The 24878-nt window shown below is 37.4% G+C and overlaps 1 protein-coding gene across 2 annotated transcripts in view; it reads left to right on the top strand.

Annotated features, from left to right (window-relative positions):
- CAPZA1 (capping actin protein of muscle Z-line subunit alpha 1) overlaps positions 1-24878 on the top strand; it is a 52136-nt gene that overhangs the window by 19964 nt on the left and 7294 nt on the right. For both annotated transcript variants that reach the window (XM_040471324.1, XM_040471325.1), the window contains exons 2-7: positions 3846-3909; positions 6920-6971; positions 10566-10629; positions 16015-16221; positions 18878-18957; positions 19577-19655. In XM_040471324.1, coding sequence (XP_040327258.1) covers positions 3846-3909; positions 6920-6971; positions 10566-10629; positions 16015-16221; positions 18878-18957; positions 19577-19655 — 546 coding nt within the window. The remainder of the gene's footprint in view (positions 1-3845; positions 3910-6919; positions 6972-10565; positions 10630-16014; positions 16222-18877; positions 18958-19576; positions 19656-24878) is intronic.

Consider the following 24878-nt stretch of genomic DNA (forward strand, 5'->3'; position numbering starts at 1 on the left):
TATTAGTATCTTGAATTTTCATTTTGGTAGCCTTTACTATTGCATATTCAAACATTATGTTATATATGTAGTATGTAAAATATATAGCTTTATTCTTTTTAGGGAATATGCTTTTTGGGTTGTATATGAATATATTTTTGAACTACACACACTTGAATTTGTTTGACTAAGGGGACTTTCACAATGATGTAAGGATTATGGGAGATGCACATTGACAAGTGGGATAGATCATAGCCCCTCAGCAGATTTGAATAGACTAAGAAATAGGTTTACTATCAAAGTAGGTTTACTAATGTCTTAAATAAATGATTGACAGCAACAGTTGATGAGGAAAGAAATATGATTAACTGCACATGCCAAGGCAAATATAAATATACCGAGTTGTAAATCTATATGGGAACTGTTAAGTCCTGTGTAGTGTAATTTTCATGAGTTGAGCAGCATTTCTTACTTCCTAATTATTTTCTTTTTATTGTTGTTGCTTGTTAATATAAGAGTTTTATGGTGTATTCCTCTTAGTCTCCAGCAGCTTTTATTCCAGAAAAGTAATGTATTATCTATAATTATCCTGTCATGACAGGGTTCTCAAGCTTTATGTACATAAGAATATTCTAAGGTGTTTGTGTTATGGATTCCTCATCTCTGCTTCCAGGTAATCCACATACAGGTTTTGTATTCTAAGGTTAAAAAATCAGGTAGAGCTTTACAATTCAAAGAAATTTTGCAGAACTTCTCATCTCTTTTGGGAGTTGGCTTATAATGAGGAAACTCAGGACCAAAACAGGTTAGTCATGCTTCTAGAATTACAAACCTAGTGAGTTTATGGACCAATAGAGCCAGTAATTAGAATCCAGGTTTTCCAATCTACCTTGCTCCATCAATCAGTAGGCCTTTCTTGACTGAAGATGTAAAATTTGTCCATGGAGCAGCTTTTCTTTTATTCTTTTTAGAATGAGTGAAGTCATATATAAGATCTTCTGTATAAACCTGAAGTTGCAAAGTATTTTTTGTCTTTCAAATTCTCTTCTCAGTGCCCAGTTGTATTTTCAAAGGACTCTTGAAAGTCTTTTTTCTGCTTAAGAATGGTTTGGCTTTGATGATAGCCTTGATTTGAGTGGGTCAACAAGAACTTAACGTTATTTGAAGGAAATGAAGAGGTTAATGGAGGATGCCTACTTGGAAAGCAGGGCTCAGTTTATTGGTAGATCTACTGTGTTCCTCTTTGCCCCTCATCAGTGAGTTGAATCATCTTCGTACTCATTATCACATCAAATATTAGGGAATTTTCAACATTCTTTCTGTCATAGTGTGTTAGAATTATACTGTGAGGGGCGCCTGGGTGGCTCAGTCGGTTAAATGTCCAACTCTTGATTTTGGTTCAGGTCATGGTCTCACAGGTTTGTGAGAACGAGCCCCATGTCCAGCTCTGCACTGACAGCACGGAGCCTGCTTGAGATTCTCTCTCTCCCTCTCTCTCCACACCTCCCCTGCTCACACTCTCTCTCAAAATAAATAAACTTTATAAAAAAAAAAAAGAATTATACTGTGAGACTGTCAGAGGTCAGTCCTATTATCATTGCTAGCATCATAATTATATATGTATATTGCCAAATGATACTCAAAATTATTTTTTCTTTTACATAGATTTTTACATTCTTTGTATTTCACATCTTGATAAAAGCGAAGAGATTAAATTATATGGCAGACTGAGCACATGGTTTCACCTCATCTTTTATGCCAAACCTTAGTAGAATGAAAAAAGTAGGGAAAACAGATTAAGAAGAGAACTGAATTAGTGCTTGGGTGGCTCAGGCAGTTGAGTATCTGACTCCATGGTTTTGACTCGGGTCATGATTGCATGGTATGTGTGATCAAGCCCCATGTCAGGCTCTGCACTGACAGCACAGAGCCTGCTTGGGATTTTCTCTCTCCTTGCCCCTCCCCTCGCTCTATTTTTTCTCTCTCTCTCAAATAAGCTTTTTTTTTTTTTTTAAGTGAGAGTGCCATTGTTGGACCAAAGTTTTGTAGCAATTCTTTTGATAGAAAGAAAGCAGAATGGTAAATACACGAGGGAAAAAAAAGTAAGATCAGAAGATAACTGTTGTGGAAGTAGGAGCCACTTGGAGGAGCTCAACTTAAGGAGCAAGAAGGAAAGGACTCAGAACAGTCTTGGAGTAGATTAATTGCGGAATTGTTCTGTAAGCTAACTGTACCATTGGCTCCTCTTTTCTCTTCCACTGGGGCTGAACTGCAGATAGAAATGCATTTGTCTTCAGAATATAGCATTGAGAATGAGCACTAAGAGCAGAGAGGCAGGGCGATGCCCCAGGTAGCCTCTGGCCCTTACGAGGGTTACTCAGAAATTAATCGGCTCATATCCACTTCACAACAGCAAGTCTCCTCTCTCCCTCCACTACAATCACTAGAGACAAACTGCTGGTAAACAGAACAGGCAAGCTAAATTAAATTCAAGGAGGAATACCAAATATTTGTGGAAAACTGGTACTATGAAAGAAAAGCATCAAACTCAACAAACAAGTAGATCTAAATTCTTAGGGAACAGTCAATAGAGCAATACTTTAAAGTAAGTATAGTTAATACCCTCAAGGAGACTCAATAATTCTTACACACACACAAATAAAAGTCTTGGAAATGAAAAATAGGTTTTAAAATAACTATCTGAATAGCAAAATAGACATGAATGAAGAGCATTTTAAGTGAATTGAAAAATGGAGCTCTGAGGCCTTCTCCCCAAATAAACTACCAAATGACAAAAAGAAGATAAAAATACTGGAGAAAAAGGGATATGCAAGTTAGATCTAAGACTTGAATGTCTGTCTATAAAAGGAGATCCAGAAAAGTAGAATGGCAGTAGGGGGCAGGAGAGGGAGTTGGAAGAACAGAAGAAGTACTGTCTATAGCATTCTTTAGAACCTTTAGTACAGTGTTTAATAGTAGGTGATAGCAGTCATCTTTGTCTTGTTTTTAAAATTAGGGACACTGCTTGCAATGTTGCATCATTATTAAGTATGCTGTAGAATTTTGTTAGATAATCCTTTATCAAGTTAAAGAGGTTTATTCCTTTTTTTTTTTAAAGAGGTTTATTCCTACCAAAAATTAGTAGTTTTGTTGTTTTATGATATTTGAATGTTGAATTTTATCTTTTTCTTCCAGCATGAGTTAAGAGAATCACAAGGGTTTGCTCCTTTAATTTGTAAATTACACTGATTTGTTAATACTGAGCCACCTTTGCATTGGGATAAACGCTATAAACACATATTGGTATCCTTACCAGTTCACTACTCTTTCATTTAGTTTTGCTTAAATGTTCACAAGTGATTAGGATCATAACTTTCTCTATTTGTGCCTGTAGTATATTTTGACCAAAAATTGATTATTCAACTTTTTTTTTTTAATGTTTATTTATTTTTGAGACAGAGAGAGACAGAGCATGAACGGGGGAGGGGCAGAGAGAGAGGGAGACACAGAATCGGAAGCAGGCTCTAGGCTCTGAGCCATCAGCCCAGAGCCCGACGCAGGGCTCGAACTCACGGACCGCAAGATCGTGACCTGAGCTGAAGTCGGACGCTCAACTGAGCCACCCAGGCGCCCCTCAACTTTTTAAAGAAGAATTAAAACTTAAAGCCGCATGTAGATCTCAAAATCAGGACAAACCTCTATTGATGATGAAAGCTTTGAGATAGTTTGTGAAAAAAATCTGAAGTCTCCTAAATAGTAAAGGTTTGAATAGGAAGTTTTATCTCCATGAATATGATGAAAATTTTGTAATCTGTTAATTGCTTCTTCCTTTATATGTTACTCTTATTTTATTTCTTTCTCTTTAGGTACGCATAGCTGCTAAATTCATCACTCATGCACCCCCAGGGGAATTTAATGAAGTGTTCAATGGTGAGTAAACATTAGTATTTTAAGCCTTCCATAATTATGTATAAGTATTTGAGTGTTTCTTATCTCTTCTAATCCTTACAGCACATTATAGCTATAGCTTAAGGAAATCAAGATTAAAAGAGGTTAAAATAATTTATTCAATGTCATCTAGCAAGTAAGTGTCAGAACAAGGATTCAAACCCAGGTCTGAGTTAAAAGCATACTCTTAACCCATAAATTAGGATACCTATCTTATGTGAGAAAAGATTTAAAGTAGCTTAATATGAATATGGAAGCAATATTAAATTATTTTCATAGTTTTGTATCACTGTAAATCATAGCTTCAGCTTCTTCTGTGCTTTCACTCAACACATGCTTGTAGTATATACAGGACACTTCCTTTTTTTTTTTTTATTTATTTTTATTTTTATTTTTCAACGTTTTTTATTTATTTTTGGGACAGAGAGAGACAGAGCATGAACGGGGGAGGGGCAGAGAGAGAGGGAGACACAGAATCGGAAACAGGCTCCAGGCTCCGAGCCATCAGCCCAGAGCCTGACGCGGGGCTCGAACTCACGGAGTGCGAGATCGTGACCTGGCTGAAGTCGGACGCTTAACCGACTGCGCCACCCAGGTGCCCCTACAGGACACTTTCTAAAGCCATTGGGGCTGAACTAACTACATCTGGGAAGCTTATTACATACACAGATTCCAGCCTTACCATCCTCAAGTTCTCCCAGGTGATTCTGAGTCACAGCCAGTTTGGGAACCGCCATTCCAATACATTTATAAATTTCTATTCACTGGCTTAACATATAGAATGAAAAATGTAGATGAGGCATCTTGAGCTTTATGATAAAATCAATCATTGTAATCCCATTTTAAGTTGTTAAATTTATCTTTAAGTCCTTTGTGTATCTTGGTTCATTTTAGCAAGCATTTATTTTGAAATTTGAGTTTTACATTAGAGGGCTATGTACTTGAGAGCAGCTATGTGATACTCATCTGCAGTTGGCCCAGAGCCCCACACATCATAGAACAATCACTAATCTCCAGTGATAAAAATAATTAATGATGCAGAGAAAGAGTAACCAGGAGAACATATAATAATTTAAGGAGTAAATAATACAATAGAAATAAATCAGAACATGTATCTTTATAGACTTGTTTGTGGATTTTGAGCACTAACAGCAAGAGAAACAAATAAACAAATGCAGCCTTATTTTCCTAGTCTTTGCATTTTGACCAAATGTAAATTTTCAACAACTGAGCTTTTAGGAAATTTTCCTTCGACCTGAACTTTATCAAGCTGATTAGCTCAAATAAATTCCTTTTTTTTTTTTAATTTTTTTTTTTTTAATGTTTATTTATTTTTGAGAGAGAGAGTGAGACAGAGCATGAGCCGGGGAGGGCCAGAGAGAGGGAGACACAGTATTGGAAGCAAGCTCCAGGCTCTGGGCTGTCAGCACAGAGCCCGACATGGGGCTCAAACCATGAACCATGAGAACATGACCTGAGCCGAAGTCGGACGCCTAACTGACTGAGCCACCCAGGCACCCCAGCTCAGATAAATTCTTAACAAAATTAATGGCCTTTGTAGTTAGAAGTCCCTGTTTGATTTCTTTTTTTTTTTTTTAATTTCTTTTTTTTTTTTCCCAACGTTTATTTATTTTTGGGACAGAGAAAGACAGAGCATGAACGGGGGAGGGGCAGAGAGAGAGGGAGACACAGAATCGGAAACAGGCTCCAGGCTCTGAGCCATCAGCCCAGAGCCTGACACGGGGCTCGAACTCCTGGACCGCGAGATCGTGACCTGGCTGAAGTCGGTCGCTTAACCGACTGCGCCACCCAGGCACCCCCCTGTTTGATTTCTGACAACTGAATGGACTTTACAGGAATATCATGAGAATAATTGATATGAAGGAATTAGATTAAGAATTGGCAAGCTACTTGTGGCATGAAGACTAGTTTTTATTGGCATGCTACACATTGGCCTCTGCCAGCCTCTTTCAGAAGCTCTAAGAGTCAATGGCCTTTGGCTTATAATTAAATTAGTCTTTCCTCTTGGAGTTAATGAATGCTTAGTAGTTTCTTCTATAACAAGGACCCTTCTCTTATAAAAGAAGAATGACTATAGGGGTGCCTGGGTAGTTCAGTAGGTTAAGGGTCCAACTCTTGATTTCGGCTCAGGTCATGATCTCAACGGTTTGTGGGTTTGAGCCCCCCACTGGACTCCGTGCTGACAGTGCAGAACCTGCTTGGGATTCTGTCTCCCTCTCTGCCCCTGCTCTGCTCACTCTCTGTCTCTCTCTTTGAAAATAAATAAGTAAACATTAAAAAATAATAATTAAAATTTAAAAAATAAGCATGACTAGACTCTTGACATACAGCTTTTTAAAAGCATGTAGGCCCCACGTTCAATCCTTCGTGGAAAAATATGTTTGGCAGTTTCACTGCCACTGGCTGAATTTTGCACAGCTTTCTTGGTCTGATGCTATAGAAAAGTCTCCAGTTCTTAATCTTATTTTAAAGGATTCTTTTAGATACAAAATTAACAGTTCTAATTGTAACTTTCTTTAAACCATGCTTTTTATTTGCTATGAAATTCCTTGAGAAGTTGTTTGATTATTGTACCACAAATAATTACATGAAAATCTATGAACGTGAGCATCTGTTCATTTGCATATAGGATATCTGAAGATCAGCTTTGCAAAGCCTGACTTGTTAAACATTTCTGAAGCTTATCCTTTACTGAACATTTGAATTTTAACATCTTTTAAAGGTGTGGTTTTTTAAAATGTTTATTTTCAGAGGGGTGAGAAAGTGTGTGCACAAGCAGTGGAGGGTTAGAGAGAGGGAGACAGAATCCCAAGCATGCCGCACATGCTGTCAGGGCAGAGCCCAGTGCAAGACTTGACCCCACAAACTGTGAGATCATGACCTGAGCCGAAATCTAGAGTCGGATGCTTAACTGACTGAGCCATCCAGGCGCTCTGTTCTTAACATCTTTTAACATTTTTTTCCTCTTCAGATGTCCGGCTACTACTTAACAATGACAATCTCCTCAGGGAAGGGGCAGCACAGTAAGTATCTTTCAAAATCCACTTACATATATTTTTTTCACTTCTATATTATTTTAATTTTGGATGAACTATATTGATAGTAAATTTGTGCCCTGGAAACTAAGTCTAAAATACTTCAATATAAAGCAGTTGGTTTTAGCAGTTTTAGTTGTTGTTTTTTTTTCTTGGAGAAAACATGTTCCCCCCAATGTTGTTTATTCCCTTAAAGCTTATTATATACGACCTTATTTTTTATTTTTTATTTTTCCAGATTTCCCCTGTAAAAGCAGAGTTTAATACGAGTGGTTAGGGTTTCTTCTATACTCCTTTTAGTTCACATTGAATTTTTTTTAATTGCTAGCTATAGAAAGATAAGGCTGCTATTGAGGAGTGTTTCTTAAACTGCCACAAAATAGTAGATATTCATAAAAGTGTCCTAATAGAATTAACCATAGAATAATAGCATCGTTGTTCAACCCAGTCATGGATTCCTTATCACCACCACGCTAATTAATCTTTCTAAAATACCATTTTCCTTTTATCCTTGTCCTCAAAAACATGAGAGTGATGTGTGTTTTGTTTTCTTCAAATCTAAATACTGTCAGCTTTCAAGGCCCTCTGTTATCTGGCTTTATCACTACTCTCCTTTACATACAAAATTCTGTTTCAATCACTGTCTGTCTAACTGACCCAGAGTTCCTTTGTAAAGAGGAAACCAGAAAAGGATAATGACTGGGTGAAGATGGGGTAGAGAGGATGGAACAAGGATTTTGACATAGAGGATGGAACAAGGATTTTGACCCAGAGTTCCTTTGTAAAGAGGAAACCAGAAAAGGATAATGACTGGGTAAAGATGGGGTAGAGAGGATGGAACAAGGATTTTGACATGGAACAACAAATAATTGTCATAAAGGCATTTGGTATGGTATACAGTTGGTTTAGATTTTAGCTATAGAAACCTTTGAGGAGTTGCTGCCTGAGAAGCAATCATCTTCTTCTGCCCTTCTTCTGCCCTGCTGTTTTGGATCCCATTCTGGGACCAAATTCTACAAACCCTATAATTGTCATCATGATTGATATTCTCATTATACATTGATTTAGGCGCACACTGAAGATACATTCTAATGCTGGTTTCTCTTAGTTGCGTAAAATGCCATAGAAAAAGGCATTCATGATTTGCTAATTCAACCCCTGTCTATCCTCTGCCCTGTCATTGAAAGAATTTCATCTATATTTTGTCAACAGATGATTATCCAGTCTGAACGCTCCTAATAATAAGGAATTCACCATCTAACAAGGCAGGTTCTTCAATTTGCCTGACATATATTGGTCTTAGTTTTATCCTTGAGAGCTACTCAAAATAAATCTAGTCAGTACTTCATTTGATAAGGTACTGCTGAAGAGGAGATGGGGAGTGGAATGCCAAGATCCAAGAGTGACTGCATCCTAAGCCTGTTGTCACGTTTTTAATTAGGAGTAACAGAATTTGGTATTTAATAGTTCAGACGCTTTAATTGCACTGACAATAAAGCTTTGTTTTTATAAATATTCTGGTTCTTACAGACTGTAGCTTTTCAGAGAACATTCTTCCTAAAGGACAGCTGTCTTATGCCCAAATATTTGCTTTTCTATAGGGATAAAAAAATTCTGTTTTTCTTCCTGTAATAAGATGCTTCAGTCCCTTGGCTGCAGATCTCATAGTAAGGGCTCAGTGAATGTTGTTTCAGTAATCATCATTATTGCCTTCTATATAAAATGAAGGAGGACTGAACAACCGAGAATTTAACCCTATTTCCTGGATTTTCACCTATGCTTCTTGACCACTGTAACCATTCTCTGTTAATTCCCAGACTAAGTAGGGAGATGTAGGCCATGTTAAAGAGAGGATTTTATTTCTGAAAGAGAGGGGAAATTACTAGTATTATGAGCAGAGAATGACTCGATGAGATTATATTTTAGAATAATTACTGGCTACCATGCAGGGGGGCAAATATTGAAGTAAGAGGAGTAGTTAGAAGGCTTATTGCAGTAGTTCAGAGATAAATGGCGGTGGTTTGGACTAGTGTAAGGGTGGTGGGAAGGAGTCAGATTCTGAATATGTATTCAAGGTAGAATCCATATGATTTACTGATGGATTGGATGTGAAATGTGGGAGAAAGAAAAATCAAGAAGGATCTCAAGTTTTCGGTCCACACTGCTGGTAGAATGAAAATACCATTTTCTTGAGATGGGATTAAATATTAACCATCTTTGGTATTTGTGTTTGTAATCTGTAATCTTAGGACGTATCGTAGAATGGAATACTTACTACTCTCTACTCCTTAAGCTTTTTAAAAAAAAAAAATCAATAATAATAATATTTAATCCACTTTGCATGAACATTTAATTTATCTTCCTTACTGAAGAACCACCATGTTTAAGACTCATTTTGCTAATGGGGATGTATAATGATTTATAACACCATAGAAATGATTTATCTAAAAACAGAACAATAACCCAAAATGAAAAGACTGAGGATTAGCTTTAAATGTCTGTTACTTTGGTTTCTTTTGAAGAAAAGTTTGATACTTTGCTTAAAAACAGTGTCTAGCAGGCGTTTTAGCAGGTTAAACTTGGGCAGGAGAGGTGTTTAACTCTTCCCTTGGCCAGTGGGTGAGAATACTGATATTTTGTGTGTTACGTGTTTCTTACACTGCAGTTTACCTCAGGCTTCTTTCCCTTTACCTTTTTGCTTACTTAGATGTACTAGGGAGCCATTGAAAATGCAGTTTTACAAATCTAGCACTGGACAAGTAAATGGTAGTTAATAGGCATGTACTTTGATTATTCATATCTCCTTTTTAAAATAATCTCTTCTGGGGTGCCTGGGTGGATCATTCATTTGGGCGGCCAACTTCGGCCCAGGTCATGATCTCGTGGTCTGTGAGTTTGAGCCCCACATCAGGCTCTGTGCTGACAGCTCAGAGCCTAGAGACTGTTTTGGATTCTGTGTCTCCCTCTCTCTCTGACCCTAAGCAGTTGATGCTCTATCTGTCTGTCTCTCTGTCTCTCTCTCAAAAATAAAATAAACATTAAAAAAAATAATCTCTTCTGCCTTAAGCTCTCCTCTGAGACTTGACTCATGCTCCGCTCTTGCCTCACCCTCTCCCCATGTCAAATGCCTTCCAGTACATTTAATTATGATCTCTCCTTCCTGCCCTGCCTCAGAAAGTCCAGAATAAAGAAGGCAGCATTGGTAAAATAGTGCATCAACTGAAGGGTTTTTTGTTTTTTCTTTAAACTACTGAAAGCCTCTATCTAAAAGTTGGTAATTCACAAAAATCAGATTACTTAAAACTTCGGAATTGTCTAAGGGGAATTCTGTTGGAGCTTAGAAGTGGAGATGAAAAGGTAATTTTAGAGTTTAGGGCACATCTGAGATCACTGTGAAGAGTTCCTTCAGAAAGTGGGAAGGCATTAGGATAACACTAGTTGCCTGGAGAGAGGAAGGGAAGAGCACTGGGGAGTGTTTTCACATTCTCTTTCACTATTCTGTGAATTACCTTTGGTGTTTCTTTATGTATAATTCTCTCCCCCCCAAACCCCCCCCCCTTTTTTCCACTTGTTAAAATACAGTGCATTTGCCCAGTATAACATGGATCAGTTCACGCCTGTGAAGATAGAAGGATATGAAGATCAGGTAATGATGGTTCTTTTTAGTAGGCTGTGCCTGGGTGGTAGTAGAAATCCTATAAACCAAAGCAAATGTCTGAAGATAAGATGCTGAATAAATTCATGCCGTAGTTATCAGAGCTTTTGTAAATGTTCTATATAAGAAAATTCTTCCCCTCTCTGATAATACCAGGAGTTTCTTTGACAGGAGAAAAGGGCTGCCCCTAACAAGAATGGTGAAAGTAAAAGAATTGAGTTTTATACAGATTTTATAGCTGTATGTAATTCTCCTTGGTAAGAATAATAGGAGACATTATATTTGATATTCTATAGAAAAACAGACATTTCTATTCAAATAGAGGAACAAAGCAAACATTTCCATTATTGTCATAGTTATAAACATTGTCTGGCAGGACTTTGCAAATTCATTAATTGCACTTCAAAGGCAGTATGTCACTAAATACCAAATCCTTGTTTAAAAAGTCTGAGGGGCACCTGGGTGGTTCAGTTGGTTGAGTATCCAACTCTTGATTTTGGCTCAGGTCATGATCTCATGGTCGCGATATCAAGCCCCATGTAGTGTGGAGCCTGCTTGGGATTCTCTCTCCTTTCCTCTCTGTCCCTCCCCCACTCTCAATGTCTGCACTCTCTCTCTGTCTCTCAAAATAAACTTAAAGAAAAAAGTCTGAATCTTCTTTGAACCCACAAATCCGTAAGATTTATCCTAGGAAAATAAGTATATAAATGTATTAAAAAGATTATAGCAAGGTTTATGACAGTGAAACAAGGTTTATAGTAGTGAAAAATTGGGAACAATCTAAATGCCCAACCAACATTAAATTAATTATCTATAGACCAAAATACTGTGACTACATTGAAAAGTGATGTAAAAACTGATCTGGGAATATACTCCCTTTGGTAACACATATGCTAAAGTATTGACCTAGAAAGATTTTTGTGATATATTAAGCTAAAACATAAAAGAACATATGTAGAATTGTGCTAGTTTATTTTTCAAATAGATATTTAAATGAACTGTATTAGAATTAATGCATTTTAAATTCTTTAAAAGATGCACCATTTTATGTACCACTAAGAAAAAACACTGCCAATTTTAATTGGCAAAGTCCTAAGATGCCATCAAGTATAAGATGTATCCCATTTTATGAAATGTTAAGTGATGGGGGGACATATGCATCTTTTTTTTTTTTAATGTTTGTTTATTTTTGAGAGAGAGAGAGAGCACCTAAGGGACAGAGAGAGAGGGGACAGAGGATCGGAAGAGGGCTCTGTGCTGACAGCAGAGAGCCTGATGTGGGGTTTGAATTCACGAACCGTGAGATCATGACCTAAGCCTAAGTCAGATGCTTAACTGACTGAGCCACCCAGGTGCCCCTGGAGGGACATACACATCTTAGGAGTCAAAGGTATAAAGTATATAGATGTGCATAGGAAAGGAAATGTGGGAAAATACACACCAAAATGTTAACTCTGTCTTGGAATTACAGGATTTTTGGAATTTGTTTTGCTTGTTTTTTGTTTGTTTTGGTTTATATTTTTGCTTAATTTTCTTAATGAAAATAGATTAATTACAAGTATAAACAATAAGCAATACTGGAAAAAATGATAAATATTGCTTGCAATTCATATTGTATAATTTAATGTAATATAGACAAGTTATTGAAATAAGATCTGTGTCCAGATACATGTTATAAGACCATTCCCATACACCAGTAGTAGCCAGCTTAAAAATGTAGTCAAAAGGAGATGGCATTCTTAGCCATAACAACAGCAACAAAAAGCTATTACCTGGACATTAAAATAAGGAAAGATACATGAGTTATTAAAGAAGATGCCATAGGGGAGCCTGGCTGGCTCAGTTGGTAGAGCATGCGACTCTTGATCTCAGGGTTAGAAGTGTGAGACCCACATTGGGTGTAGAGATTACTTAAAAATAAAATGTTTTGAAAAATAAATAAAGTAGATGCCATAAAACAGCACACACACAAAGGAAAAAAAATTAAAAAGACAAAACCAAAGTAGATGCCACCCCTGCATATAATAAAAATCAACTACAGTGGGTTAACTACGTAGAGATTTTTGTCATGTAAGAAATCCGGAGGTAATATTTAGAGCTGTTATGAGCTGTTACTTGGTAGCTCCATGATGTCGTCAGAGACCCACGTTGCTTCCAGCTCTCTATTCTGCCTTCCAGGTATTGTTTTCATTATCATGCTCTTAAGAGAGCCGCTCTATTTCAGGGCACTAAATCCATAGTTGTAGGAAGGAAGAAGGAGGAAGTTGGAAAAGGTGCTGGCCATTCCAGAAGCAACTTTCACTGATAAGTTATTGCCAGAACTCCTATCACTTTTTTATTCCTAGTGGGGAAGTATCATTTTTGTATTTGTATACACAGTCTTTTTGGAAACTTTTGGGGTTCTGTTAGTAAGGGAAAAGGAAAAAATGGTTATTGGATTGGAAACTAGCAGGAGTCTGCTATACAGTTCATACACACACACACACACACACACACACACACACACTTTAATCTGGGAAGTAAACGGGAAATTAGATTTAAATACAGGGTTTCTGAATAAGAAATATAAATAATATGGAAAGCTTATCTGAATAAGAAATATAAATGAGGGGCACTTGGGTGGCTCAGTTGGCTAGGCATCCGACTTCAGCTCAGGTCATGATCTCACAGTCTGTGGGTTCAAGTCCCACTTCAGGCTCTGTACTGACAGTTCAGAACCCAGAGCCTGCTTCTGTGTCTCCCTCTCTCTCTGCCCCTCCCCACCTTACGCTCTGTCTCTGTCTCTGAAAAATGAATAAACTGTAAAAAAAAAAAAAAAAGAATAAAAAAGGAAATATAAATGGTATGGAAATTTTGTTTTTCAAATAGATTTCATACAATTTCTATGAAAAATAGACCATACAGGATTATTCTGATCAGGAACAACAATGAAAAAAGACCAATGCTAGCAAACAAAGACACAAGGCAAGAATCAGAAAGCCCTTAAACGAAGTATCATAAAACAGAAAGGAAAAGGAAACAATTGATAAAATTTATGAGATTACTCTAACTTTGATTTCCAGTGCCAACTATACACTTAGATTAATTCCAGGTGGAGATTAAAGGTTAAATATTTTTTAAAACATAAAAATTTAGTAGGAAATGGAAAGAGAATCATTTAAGTAATGATGAAACATTAGAAAAGTTTATAAAAGAAAGTGACCCTTGTATAATGGGCTTAAAATAAGATTTTAAAAGAAGAAAATATGTGCCTCAAGCATAGTAAAGAGGTTATTCAAATACCTAAGGATGATGCCAAGAGTTCAGTGAATAAATGAGCAACAGAAATGAACCATTTGCACCCAACTGGTTCAGTTGCACCCAACTGAAATACAAAGCAAACTTGGAAAAGTGTTACATCGCCCAGAAATAGTAATTAAGGTAGTGCAGATTAAAATTTTAATGTGAACATATTTACTTTTTAATTACACAAGTTGCAGGATTGTGATGAGAAAGCTTTATGAGAGTAAGACGAAGGAAATAATCAAGCTTTTAAAGGGTAGTCTGATGATAAGGACATGAATCTCAAAACTAGGAATTCTTTCCAAAGAATTATTTTTAAGCAGAAGACTTTTTGTGGGAGAATTTATAGTGGCTTTCGATAGCGGAAATGGTAAGTAACTTAAACCTGCTTCAATTCAGGAGTGATTAAATATATTATGGTATGTCAATATTGTGAAATTATATGTAATTATTAAAAATGGTAAATGTGTCAAAAGACAAATGGCAAATTAGGGAAAAAATTGTGAAACTCAACACATGCAGAGTTTTATCTGCCTAATTAATAAAAAGAGTTCAACTAGAAAAAGACCAAATACCCAATAGAAAAGTGGGCAAAAGATAAGAATAGACTGTTCACAGAAGGGGAAATGACTTTTTAAAAGGTGAAAAGAAATTGCAGTTAAAATTTCTACTGATAGTGTGTTTGTAACTTGGTACCACACCCTATCTTTGATATAGGGCAGTTTGTCAGTCTCTAACAAAATTATGAATACGTTTACGCTTTGATCCAGTTGTCCCCTTTCAGAGAATTTACCTCACATGAGTACATGGCACATGTACATAATTGATACATAATGAACATACAAGGACATTTATTGCAATATTGTTCATAATAGTAAGAGATTGAAAACAACCCAACTATCCGTTAATAGAGGACTGGTTGAATAAATTTTTGTATAGCCATACAATGGAGCAGTATACAATTGTAAACCAAAAAACAAGGAAGTTCTCTGAGTATTCCTATGGAAAGATTTTCTAGGTATATTAAATTTAAAAAGTATAAAGTGAAACACAGTATAGTATGCTAGTTTTGTGTAAACTAAAAGGGTGGGTGGGTGCCTGGGTGGCTTAGTTGAGTGTGCGTGACTCTTGATCTCAGCTCAGGTCTTGATCTCAGGGTCGTGAATCTGTTGGGTCTGTGCTGGGGGTGAAGCCTACTTAAACAAGTAAATAAATAGAATAAGTAATACATCCACATGGTTCAAAAATGGAAAAAATATATATATATAGTGAGATCTTTTTCTCATCTTTATCTCATATCCACCAAATTCCTAACAAATAAATGTCCCTTTCCTCATAAGGCAACTGATTTTTATTAATTTAGAGCAAGGATCAGCAAGCTATGCATGGCAGGTACCACTTATTTTTGTAAATAAAGTTTTATTGAACACAGCCCTGCTTGCTTGTTTTTTGTATTGTCTATGGCTGCTTTCCTGCTAACATCAGAGTTGAGTAGGCACAACTGATTCTATGTCCAGAAAAGCTGAAAATATTTACTATCTGGCCCTTTACAGAAAAAATTTGCCAATCCCTGATATATTCTTCCAGTGTTTCTATTTTACAAATATTACCTATTTTAAATGCTAAGTATAATGACTAGAAAAGGTTTATGAAATATGTGAAAAAAAAGGATATTAAAATGTATAGAGAAGTTACTGTTGCAGCTATGTATAAAGTATATACATTGGCAAAACATTAGACAGAAACCAAGAAATGAAGGATGGGTTGGAGAAATGTGGTTTTAGAGCTGATTTAACCCTAAATGTAATATTTTTATAAGAGTAAAAATGTGACTTAAGGGGTAGCTGGCTGGCTCAGTTGGTAGAGCATGCTGCTCTTAACCTTAGAGTCATGAATTCAAGCCCCACCTTGGGGGTGGAGTTTACTTAAAAAGTTAAATTTTTTAAAAATGTGACTTGATTGAAAAATCAGTATGAAAGAGAAATCTGAGTAAATGAAAAGTTAACTGTCTTCAGAATTTTTATTTGTTTTGTTAAATTTGACAAGAACTTTTTTTTTACAGAGTTACTCATATTTATAATTATTCTTTGGAAGGTCTTAATTACAGAACATGGTGACCTGGGTAATAGCAGATTTTTAGATCCAAGAAACAAAATTTCCTTTAAGTTTGACCATCTACGGAAAGAAGCAAGTGACCCCCAGCCAGAGGACGTAGATGGAGGTCTGAAGTCTTGGAGAGAATCCTGTGACAGTGCTTTAAGGGCCTATGTGAAAGATCATTATTCCAACGGCTTCTGTACTGTTAAGTATCTGCCTGCTTCATTATTAGAGATGTTTTATTTTCTACATTTACCTTATCCTTTGTGGGCTTTGGCTAACCAAACATCACTTCTTAGAGTCTCCTCTGCATTTTATTCTCCTCTGCATTTTTGAAGGGGTATAAATGGACAATTTTATATGGAAAATTCTTTAACATCTTTAGTTTAGACATAAGTAAATAAATTTAGATTGTCAACACAGGTATTGCCACATTCATGACTTTTTAGTATAGGCCTTTTTACAGAAAGCTACTTATATAGTTTAGATGCTTTCACTGGATCGTCAAAACTATTTGAATTTTTTTTAATCAAGAGTAATTTGACTTTTTTTTTTTTTTTACTAATGTTAAAATGTGGCTCTATCATGATTTTTCCTTTGTAAGGTTGTGAATACGATTAAGAAAAATGTCTGTTAGAATATTTTCAATATTTAACGATGATGAGTTAAATGGCGATAATAGAATATTGGGTAAGAGCCCTTATTTTGAAGCCATACTAACTGGTTTGATCCTAGTCTTGCCACTTAATTAGTTCTGTGACTTTGTTAACATGTCTGCCTCAATTCTTTTCACCTATAAAATGGAAATAATAATTCTTACCTCATAGGATGTTGTGAGGATTGAATGAAGTAATTACTCATATAAAATGCCTGGAAAATGTCTGGCACAAAGGAAGTTCTGCATAAGTGTTGAATATCATTATTGTTACATGTTTTTTATTTTTTAAATGATGGAGAAAACCCATTATGGTGGATAATTACAGTTGATATTACAAAGGAAGACATGGCATACTCTTTTAGAAATTGGCTTTGCAATCCTAAATATACTTTCAACTTCTCATTTGTTATGTATTTAAAGTTTGACACTACTCATTCTTATTTTGGAGGGCCTCCACACCAAGTAACCTCACGTGCCATTTTCTCACTGTCTCTGCCAACAAATGAGCTACAGAAAGCCATCAAATTGTTCTGACAGTGTCTGTTGTACCCCAAATGTCTTATATCCTCAGAGCTGTCCTGCTTGGTGGTAATTCTTGATTTCATCTCAATATTTCCCATAATGTTTTCAATATAGTGTGTTCCAATTCATTCCCATTGTCCTTAGGCATCTGTCTGATCCCCCACATATTAGTAAGACTGACATGAAATCTTTCGCTGCTTTCCACACTCAGCAGTGTTCCCTCTCTTCCACTGTACTTCAATATTAGAAAGGGGGATCCTTATTCTTGATCTTATACTATCCTGTCTGATACATATCTCTTTAAATATTTTTATTTCTCTTAAGGAGAACAAACTTTTCCTCAGTCATAATTTCCATCAGTTACTTTTCTTCTTCTCTTTCTACCTTGCTCTTCCTCCCTCTTCTTCACTTCCTTTCTTCCCTCATTTCTCTCTACTATGTAACCAAACCTGGGAACATTCTGCTCCTACTAGTGTCATTTCCTCATTATGTATCTACTTCTTAACCCTGTGAATTTTGGCTTCAGTCTTTAGTCTATAGAAACTGTTCTCTGAGTTTACTAATGGTTCCTGAATTGCCTCAGTATCTTTTTCTTTGTCCTTGACTTCTTCATGACATTTCACACTGAGACCATCCAACTACTTACCTTTTGCTTAGACTGCTCTGTCAGCACCCTCTACTCATTCTCAGTTTGTCTCTATTTCTTTTCTTCTCCCCTACCTTTGTAAATGTAGGCATTCCCCACTGCTCTATTTCTCTTTCTTGAAAACTCATGGTTTATTTAATATAGGGAAAGTAAACATGTGGAAATATTTTGTGGACTATAAAGTTCTTCTATTTATTTTTTTTCCTTTTCCTTGGGATTGCATTTCTGTTCACCTCTCCTACATTAAGGAACAGTTGGGGCTTCTGACTACTAGCTGCACATCTCTATCTGAATTTCCCAATTTGTTAATGATACTACTGTCTATCTGGTCATCCCAGTATGCAAGCACTTTGGCTCTTTCCCCTTTGCTGTCCTTCACTTGCAGTGTATTGTTAGACTTGATTATGCTTTTGCACCCTGATACCCACTGATACTACCCTGACTTTTTGCCTAGATTAATGCTCTGGCCTCCTAACCAACTTTAGCTTTTCCTCTACTTTAGCCTGTATACCAGTATTAATTATTCTCCCAAAACAATAGTGCCTGGTATGTTGTTTTGGTGTCTGTCCTGTAGAATAATGTCCATACTTCTTACCTTCTATCTATTACTGTGGGATTTATATCTTCTATCCTGTATTGTCACCCACTTCAGTTAGTCCACTTCACACGTACTGTCTAACCTGAAAGCACTAATTGCCATTCACTGAACAAGCCCCCAGTTTCCTGTCTGAAGAGTTTACTCATCTTTCCTCTCAGTCTCTGCCTATGAGAATCTCACCTGTCTTGTAAGGCCCAGTCCAGCTGTCACCTCCCTTGTACCCCAAATCAGGAGCAGTACTGCCTTCTGCAGTCATTGTGCCAGTGTCTCCTGTGGAACTAAACATGTTCTGTTCTGTGTTTGTATCCCATGAAGTCTTGTGAGTTACCTGATTCTTTGTCTCCTCCGAGGATTTAGCATGCTGTTTTTGTACAGTGTTTGGCATTTAGGTTAAATGTGTTTTCAGAGGCTAACTTTTTTTTTTGTTTAACAATAGGTTTATGCTAAAACTATAGATGGGCAACAGACCATTATTGCGTGTATTGAAAGCCACCAGTTTCAGCCTAAAAACTTCTGGTAAGAAAGTAGATGTTCTCTTCTATTTGTGTCTTAACTTCTGTTGGGAAGAAAACAAACCAGTAGTTGAAACTTGGTTTTTAATCTAACTAGTTTAGAATAAGTTATTTGACTGAGAGGCTTCAGTTCCCCATCTGCAAAATGAGGGGTTTAGACGTGAACATTTAGATTCCTTTCAATGCCAAGATTTTATAATCTTGTCTTTTTAAAAAATGCTCTTCTATTGAGTGAGAATAAGTGATTGGTTAAGAAAGTGCCCAGTGGAAAATCTGAGTTTTACTTGGGTTTAGTTAATAATACTTGAGTTAATTGCAAAACTCAGCAGCCCATCTAGCTGTTTGTGGAAGAGCCTACCATGAATAGTATAAGCATGGTTTTCTGTTCCATGATTGAAAAATGAAAGTCAGAATAACTTTAAAAAACTTACGTTTAGACACTTGGATACAAACTTGTATTTGAGTAGACAGAGCCTTGGATTTGTCAAACTAGAAATGATTTGTTTCTTTTTGGTTTTGGTTTTGTTTTTTTTCTCTTTCCCAAATTCTCTCCCTCAGTAGCAGCAAATCACCTCTTTGTTGTGCTTATTGCTAACTCTTCAGCCTTGTGTGTGTTTTAATAGGAATGGTCGTTGGAGATCAGAGTGGAAGTTCACCATCACACCACCTACAGCCCAGGTGGTTGGAGTACTTAAGATTCAGGTGAGATCCCCATGTGTTAATAGGCCATGTTAAAATGTCACATCTTCAAAACAAACATGCAAGTTGGTATTTGTTCTGGTATTCGAAATAAGGAACAACTATATGTAGATGCAACCTGATGGTAGTAAATAGAAATAGAAGCCTCCTTCATGGGGAAATGGTTAAGCAGAGCTATTCTGGGTTGATAAAGGATAGTCATATGGCATGTACTGCTTGCTTATTATTTTTCTCTTTCAAAGATAACAAGATTTTTCCAGGAATTATCAAATAGTAGTTCTAAGAAAGAAGAAAATAAATGATTATTAAGAAGTGACTAAATAGCAGCTGCTGTGACTTACTTAGGGTCTCTTGTATATGTTAGCCCATGTAAGTGTGTATGTGCATGTACATATAAAACATAATTCTTAACTTTGAAGACAGCTACATGAATGGGATTGTTTTGTTTTTTTACAGTAATGACAGTAGGTTGTATTATCAAGTAAATAAAACAGAGGAACTAGAGCGAATGACCAAGTGTCATCGTGTATGGAATATAAGTAACCAAGCAGAGTAGATTTCCAGTGCTGGTGTCAGAACAGATAGGCAGGTGAATAAGGAGCTTTTGGATGCCTGTCTCGATCGGAGTCTTCTGATATCCTAGCAGAGGTTTGAAATTCAAATTCAGGGTGATTGAATTCTTAAGCCCAGCCAACTCTCAGGTAGGATTAAACAGTTACTGATACCTGAGATCAGTACCTAATCTTACTTCTATTATATTGTGTTAAGTCTTACTTTCAAAACAATTAGCAAGAGCTGCCTTTCTTAATGATATAATTTAATCAAAATATATATGATACATGTCATCTGTACCCGCTCTTTTCAGGATAGCTTCCTGCTACAAGTAACAGTAACTTGTTTCCTGGGAGCTCTTCCTAGCCACAGGAGCATGCCAACTCAGATGAGGCAAGCTGAAAATGTTAAGTTCACAGCTCTGGAGCAGCCCTTAGTGCCATACAAGAGTTGGTAGATAAATATGCCAGTTTCCTCACCCATCAGGTGGGACAACTCTGAAGTATGTTCTCCTTAGTCTTCCAGAGTCCAGGACCCACAGCTGTCTGTGGGTCATTAATGGTCATCTCTGGGTTCATTAATGCACCCATAACACTTTCCTCCCTTCTGTGTCTTACTACCTCAGCCCTTACTAGCCTTTCTTGAGATTACCTCCCAAGTAAACCACCTCCTCTTAAATCTTAATCATGGGGTCTGCTTCTGGGGGAACCCAAGCTAAGACAACATATATTGCTCTATTTCTGTTTAATCATATATATGAGTAGCCTAATGCTTTAGATCTCCTGTAACTATGGCATCAGCATTAACTTGGCAGCTTACTATAAATTTATGTAGGTAACTTGATTTTTGTTCCAGAAGGAGATAATTACTTGTGTTTCAGCTTTGCCAATGCAAACCTAAATTAAGAGTACATATCATAAAGGGTAATAGTTTCTGATAAGGCTTAAAACAAGGGCCACTACCCGGACCTCATGTATACCTTTTAACCAGATTGTCTGATCACACCTTGGTGAAGGGCTTGCTTCTTCTACAGATCTTTTAAAAATCAGAGTGAGAATTACTTGGAAGAGTCACTAAGATATGTAGACCTTTGGTTATTCTGTAGGCAAAAGGGTAGTTCTGGGAAGTCAACAGTTTCTGAGGATTTATGTTGATGATAGTCATGTTGAAATTTTTATTAGCAGCTGAGACCTAGAAAGGTTTTTGTTGCTTTTGGCAACTCTGAAGCTGGGGAGATCCTAGCCAAGGCAAGGATATCCGATCTCATTGTTCTCTCAGCCCTTTGACTCCTCCCCCAAGCACCCCAGTAAAATGGTTTGTTCCCTTGCCTGCCCCCTCCCCCACCACAAAAAGAGTTTTTGTTTTAAAACAGAGTTTGGGGGGCGCCTGGGTGGTGCAGTCGGTTAAGCGTCCGACTTCAGCCAGGTCACGATCTCGTGGTCCGTGAGTTCGAGCCCCGCGTCGGGCTCTGGGCTGATGGCTTGGAGCCTGGAGCCTGTTTCCGATTCTGTGTCTCCCTCTCTCTCTGCGCCTCCCCCATTCATGCTCTGTCTCTCTCTGTCCCAAAAATAAATAAACGTTGAAAAAAAAAAAATTAAAAAAAAAAAAATAAAACAGTTTGGGGCACCTGACTGGCCCAGTCAAGTGGAGCACGCAACTCTTGATCCTGGGGTTGTAATTGAAGCCCTGCATTAGGTATAGAGATTTATTTAAAAATAAAATCTTAAAAAATTTTTTAAATTAAAAAAGATAAACAGAGGGGCGCCTGGGTGGCGCAGTCGGTTAAGCGTCCGACTCCAGCCAGGTCACGATCTCGCGGTCCGGGAGTTCGAGCCCCACGTCGGGCTCTGGGCTGATGGCTCGGGGCCTGGAGCCTGTTTCCGATTCTGTGTCTCCCTCTCTCTCTCTGCCCCTCCCCCGTTCATGCTCTGTCTCTCTCTGTCCCAAAAATAAATAAACGTTGAAAAAAAAATTAAAAAAAAAAAAAAAGATAAACAGAGCTTAAGTTTATCATTTATGTATTAGATAATGAAATCAATATTTTTAGAATTTTCAATTGAGTTTATAAACAGCAAGACTTGGTGGTATTCCTATTCATGTCCTAGTTCTTAAGAAACATGATAGGGGGCGCCCTGGTGGCTCAATGGTTAAGCTCCGACTCTTGATTTCAGCTCAGGTCACTGTCTGATGGTTTGTGATTTTGAGCCCCAAGTTGGGTTCTATGTAGGCATCATGGAGCCTGCTTGAGATTCTCTCCTTCCCTCTCTCTTTCTGCCCCTCCTCTGCTCGCATGCTCTCTCTTTCAAAATAAATAAACATTTAAAAAATTTTTCAAAAAAACTAGGATAGAAATTCAAACCAATTGCATAGTCTTTATTCTTGGACAAAAAAAGATGTGCCCTGCATAATTCCTTCCTTCAAATGGGTTCTGAGATGCCTGTCTCAAATATATAAGTCCTTGTTTCTTTTCTGGACAGAGCTTTGTTTTGTTTAAAAAAAATTTTTTTAATGTTTATTTCTGAGAGAGAGAGCATAAGCAGGGGAGGGGCAGAGAGAGAGGAAGACACAGAATCTAAAGCAGGCTCCAGGCTCTGAGCTGTCAGCACAGAGCCTGATGCGAGGCTCAAACTCACAAACCATGAGATCATGACCTGAGCCAAAGTTGGATGCTTAACTGACTGAGCCACCCAGGTGCCTCCCCATAGAGCTCTGTTTTTTGAATATCCCCCATCTTGTTCGTATTCACTGCTCTTCCTAGTGTTCTTTTCAGCCTCTGGACTTTTCAGTTTCTTAGTTTAAAATGATCAAACAAAATAGTGTTTGGGTGTGACCCACTTGTGTTTTGAACATCCTTGTCCAGGTATTGTGGGCAGGCCAGAACTAAAGACCCTGAGGGGGTCCCACAGGACCAAGAGAGTTCTTGGCTTCACATAGGACAGAAATCAAACTCTAGCCAGGAGAAAGTGAGAGCAGAGTTTATTGAATGACATAAGTGATACAGTATAGCAGATGGAATGTCTGGGAGACTCAAAAGGAAAAGTGAGTCTCCCTATCACTTGGGGTTAGGGATTTATATTGGAAAGGGATCATGTTCCAGGGTACATGTTCCATCAGGAATCCAGGGTAGGGTCCAATCAAAGGTGAGTGCCAGGTGAACAATAGGTGTTAGTCCATAAATCACCGAAGGTAAGAGTGTATTGATGCCAGTGTTGACCAGAGTTTGTTCAAAGGTAATGTTCTGGAACATGCTGGGGATCTGATTCTTCTTAGATGTTAGCAGCTGTTTGGGGGCCTAGGATGAAACTTAGAGAATGATTAACTGTCTTGTTTCCCCCTTGGAGTGGGAACAAAGCTTCTTTGGTTTACTCAGATGCAAAATACAGAACATGAGTGAGTGGAACTTAAAGAAACAGCAGAAATGGAGCCTTTCAAGAATGGAATCCCTTCAGTTTCCCTATCTCACTTGTCTATTGGAGCTTTAACCTTTATATGTCATTATTAGCCAGGTCTTTTTTTCCTCAGATCTTTGCTGTTGTGATTCTTGTGTGTAGGTATTATAGGCATTTATCAACTCCCTGCTTCTCCAGTGTATTCTTAAATTGTCTTTTTCTCTTCAACCTCCTTTAGAAAGCCAAAAGATGAAATTTAAGGGTTTGGAGAGGGTATGGAAAGTCTGTGGTTTCTCTTGCCCATCTGGACAGAGCCAGCTATTTTTGTTCCCTTAAACAAGTTTCTGTAGTCGATTCATGTTGCCCAGGGAAGGCCTTTTGTTGCTAATAGGATCATGGTTTCTGCCTCGATGAAGGCTTGGCTGTTTTAATCCCCCTCTAATGATATTTTAGAAGAGTTAAGTCCCTAATGAGACACTTTATTTCTCCCTGGATGAGGGAATTTCTAATTTTTTGACAAAACTTAACAGTGGGAGGTATTAGGCATGTTAGATATGGTTTTAGTTCTGGAATTCGACCTAATTCATATTCTAGCTCCTTTTTTTACTAGATATGTGAACATGGATAAGTTATTAAACTGCCTCAATGGGAATGCAAGCTGGTGCAGCCACTCAGAAAAACAGTATGGAGGTTCCTCAAAAAACTAAAAATAAAACTACCCTACGATGCAGCAATTGCACTACTAGGCATTTATCCAAGGGATACAGGTGTGCTGTTTCGAAGGGACACATGCCACCCCCATGTTTATAGCAGCACTATCAACAATAGCCAAATTATGGAAAGAGCCCTAATGTCCCATCGATGGATGAATGGATAAAGATGTGGTGTATATATATATACAATGGAGTATTACTCGGCAATCAAAATGAATGAAATCTTGCCATTTGCAACTGCGTGGATGGAACTGGAGGGTATTATGCTAAGTGAAATTAGTCAGAGAAAGGCAAAAATCATATGACTTCACTCATATGAAGACTTTAAGAGACAAAACAGATGAACATAAGGGAAGGGAAACAAAAATAATAAAAAAACAGGGAGGGGGACAAAGCAGAAGAGACTCATAAATATGGAGAACAAACTGAGGGTTGCTGGAGAGGTTGTGGGAGGGTGGATGGGCTAAATGGGTAAGGGGCATTAAGGAATCTACTCCTGAAATCATTGTTGCACTATATGCTAACTAATTTGGATGTAAATTTAAAAAAATAAAAAATAAAACAAGTTAAAA

The sequence above is a fragment of the Herpailurus yagouaroundi genome, unplaced genomic scaffold (assembly GCF_014898765.1).
Source record: "Herpailurus yagouaroundi ecotype Mexico unplaced genomic scaffold, PumYag 77, whole genome shotgun sequence".
In the NCBI taxonomy this organism is placed as follows: Eukaryota; Metazoa; Chordata; class Mammalia; order Carnivora; family Felidae; genus Herpailurus; species Herpailurus yagouaroundi.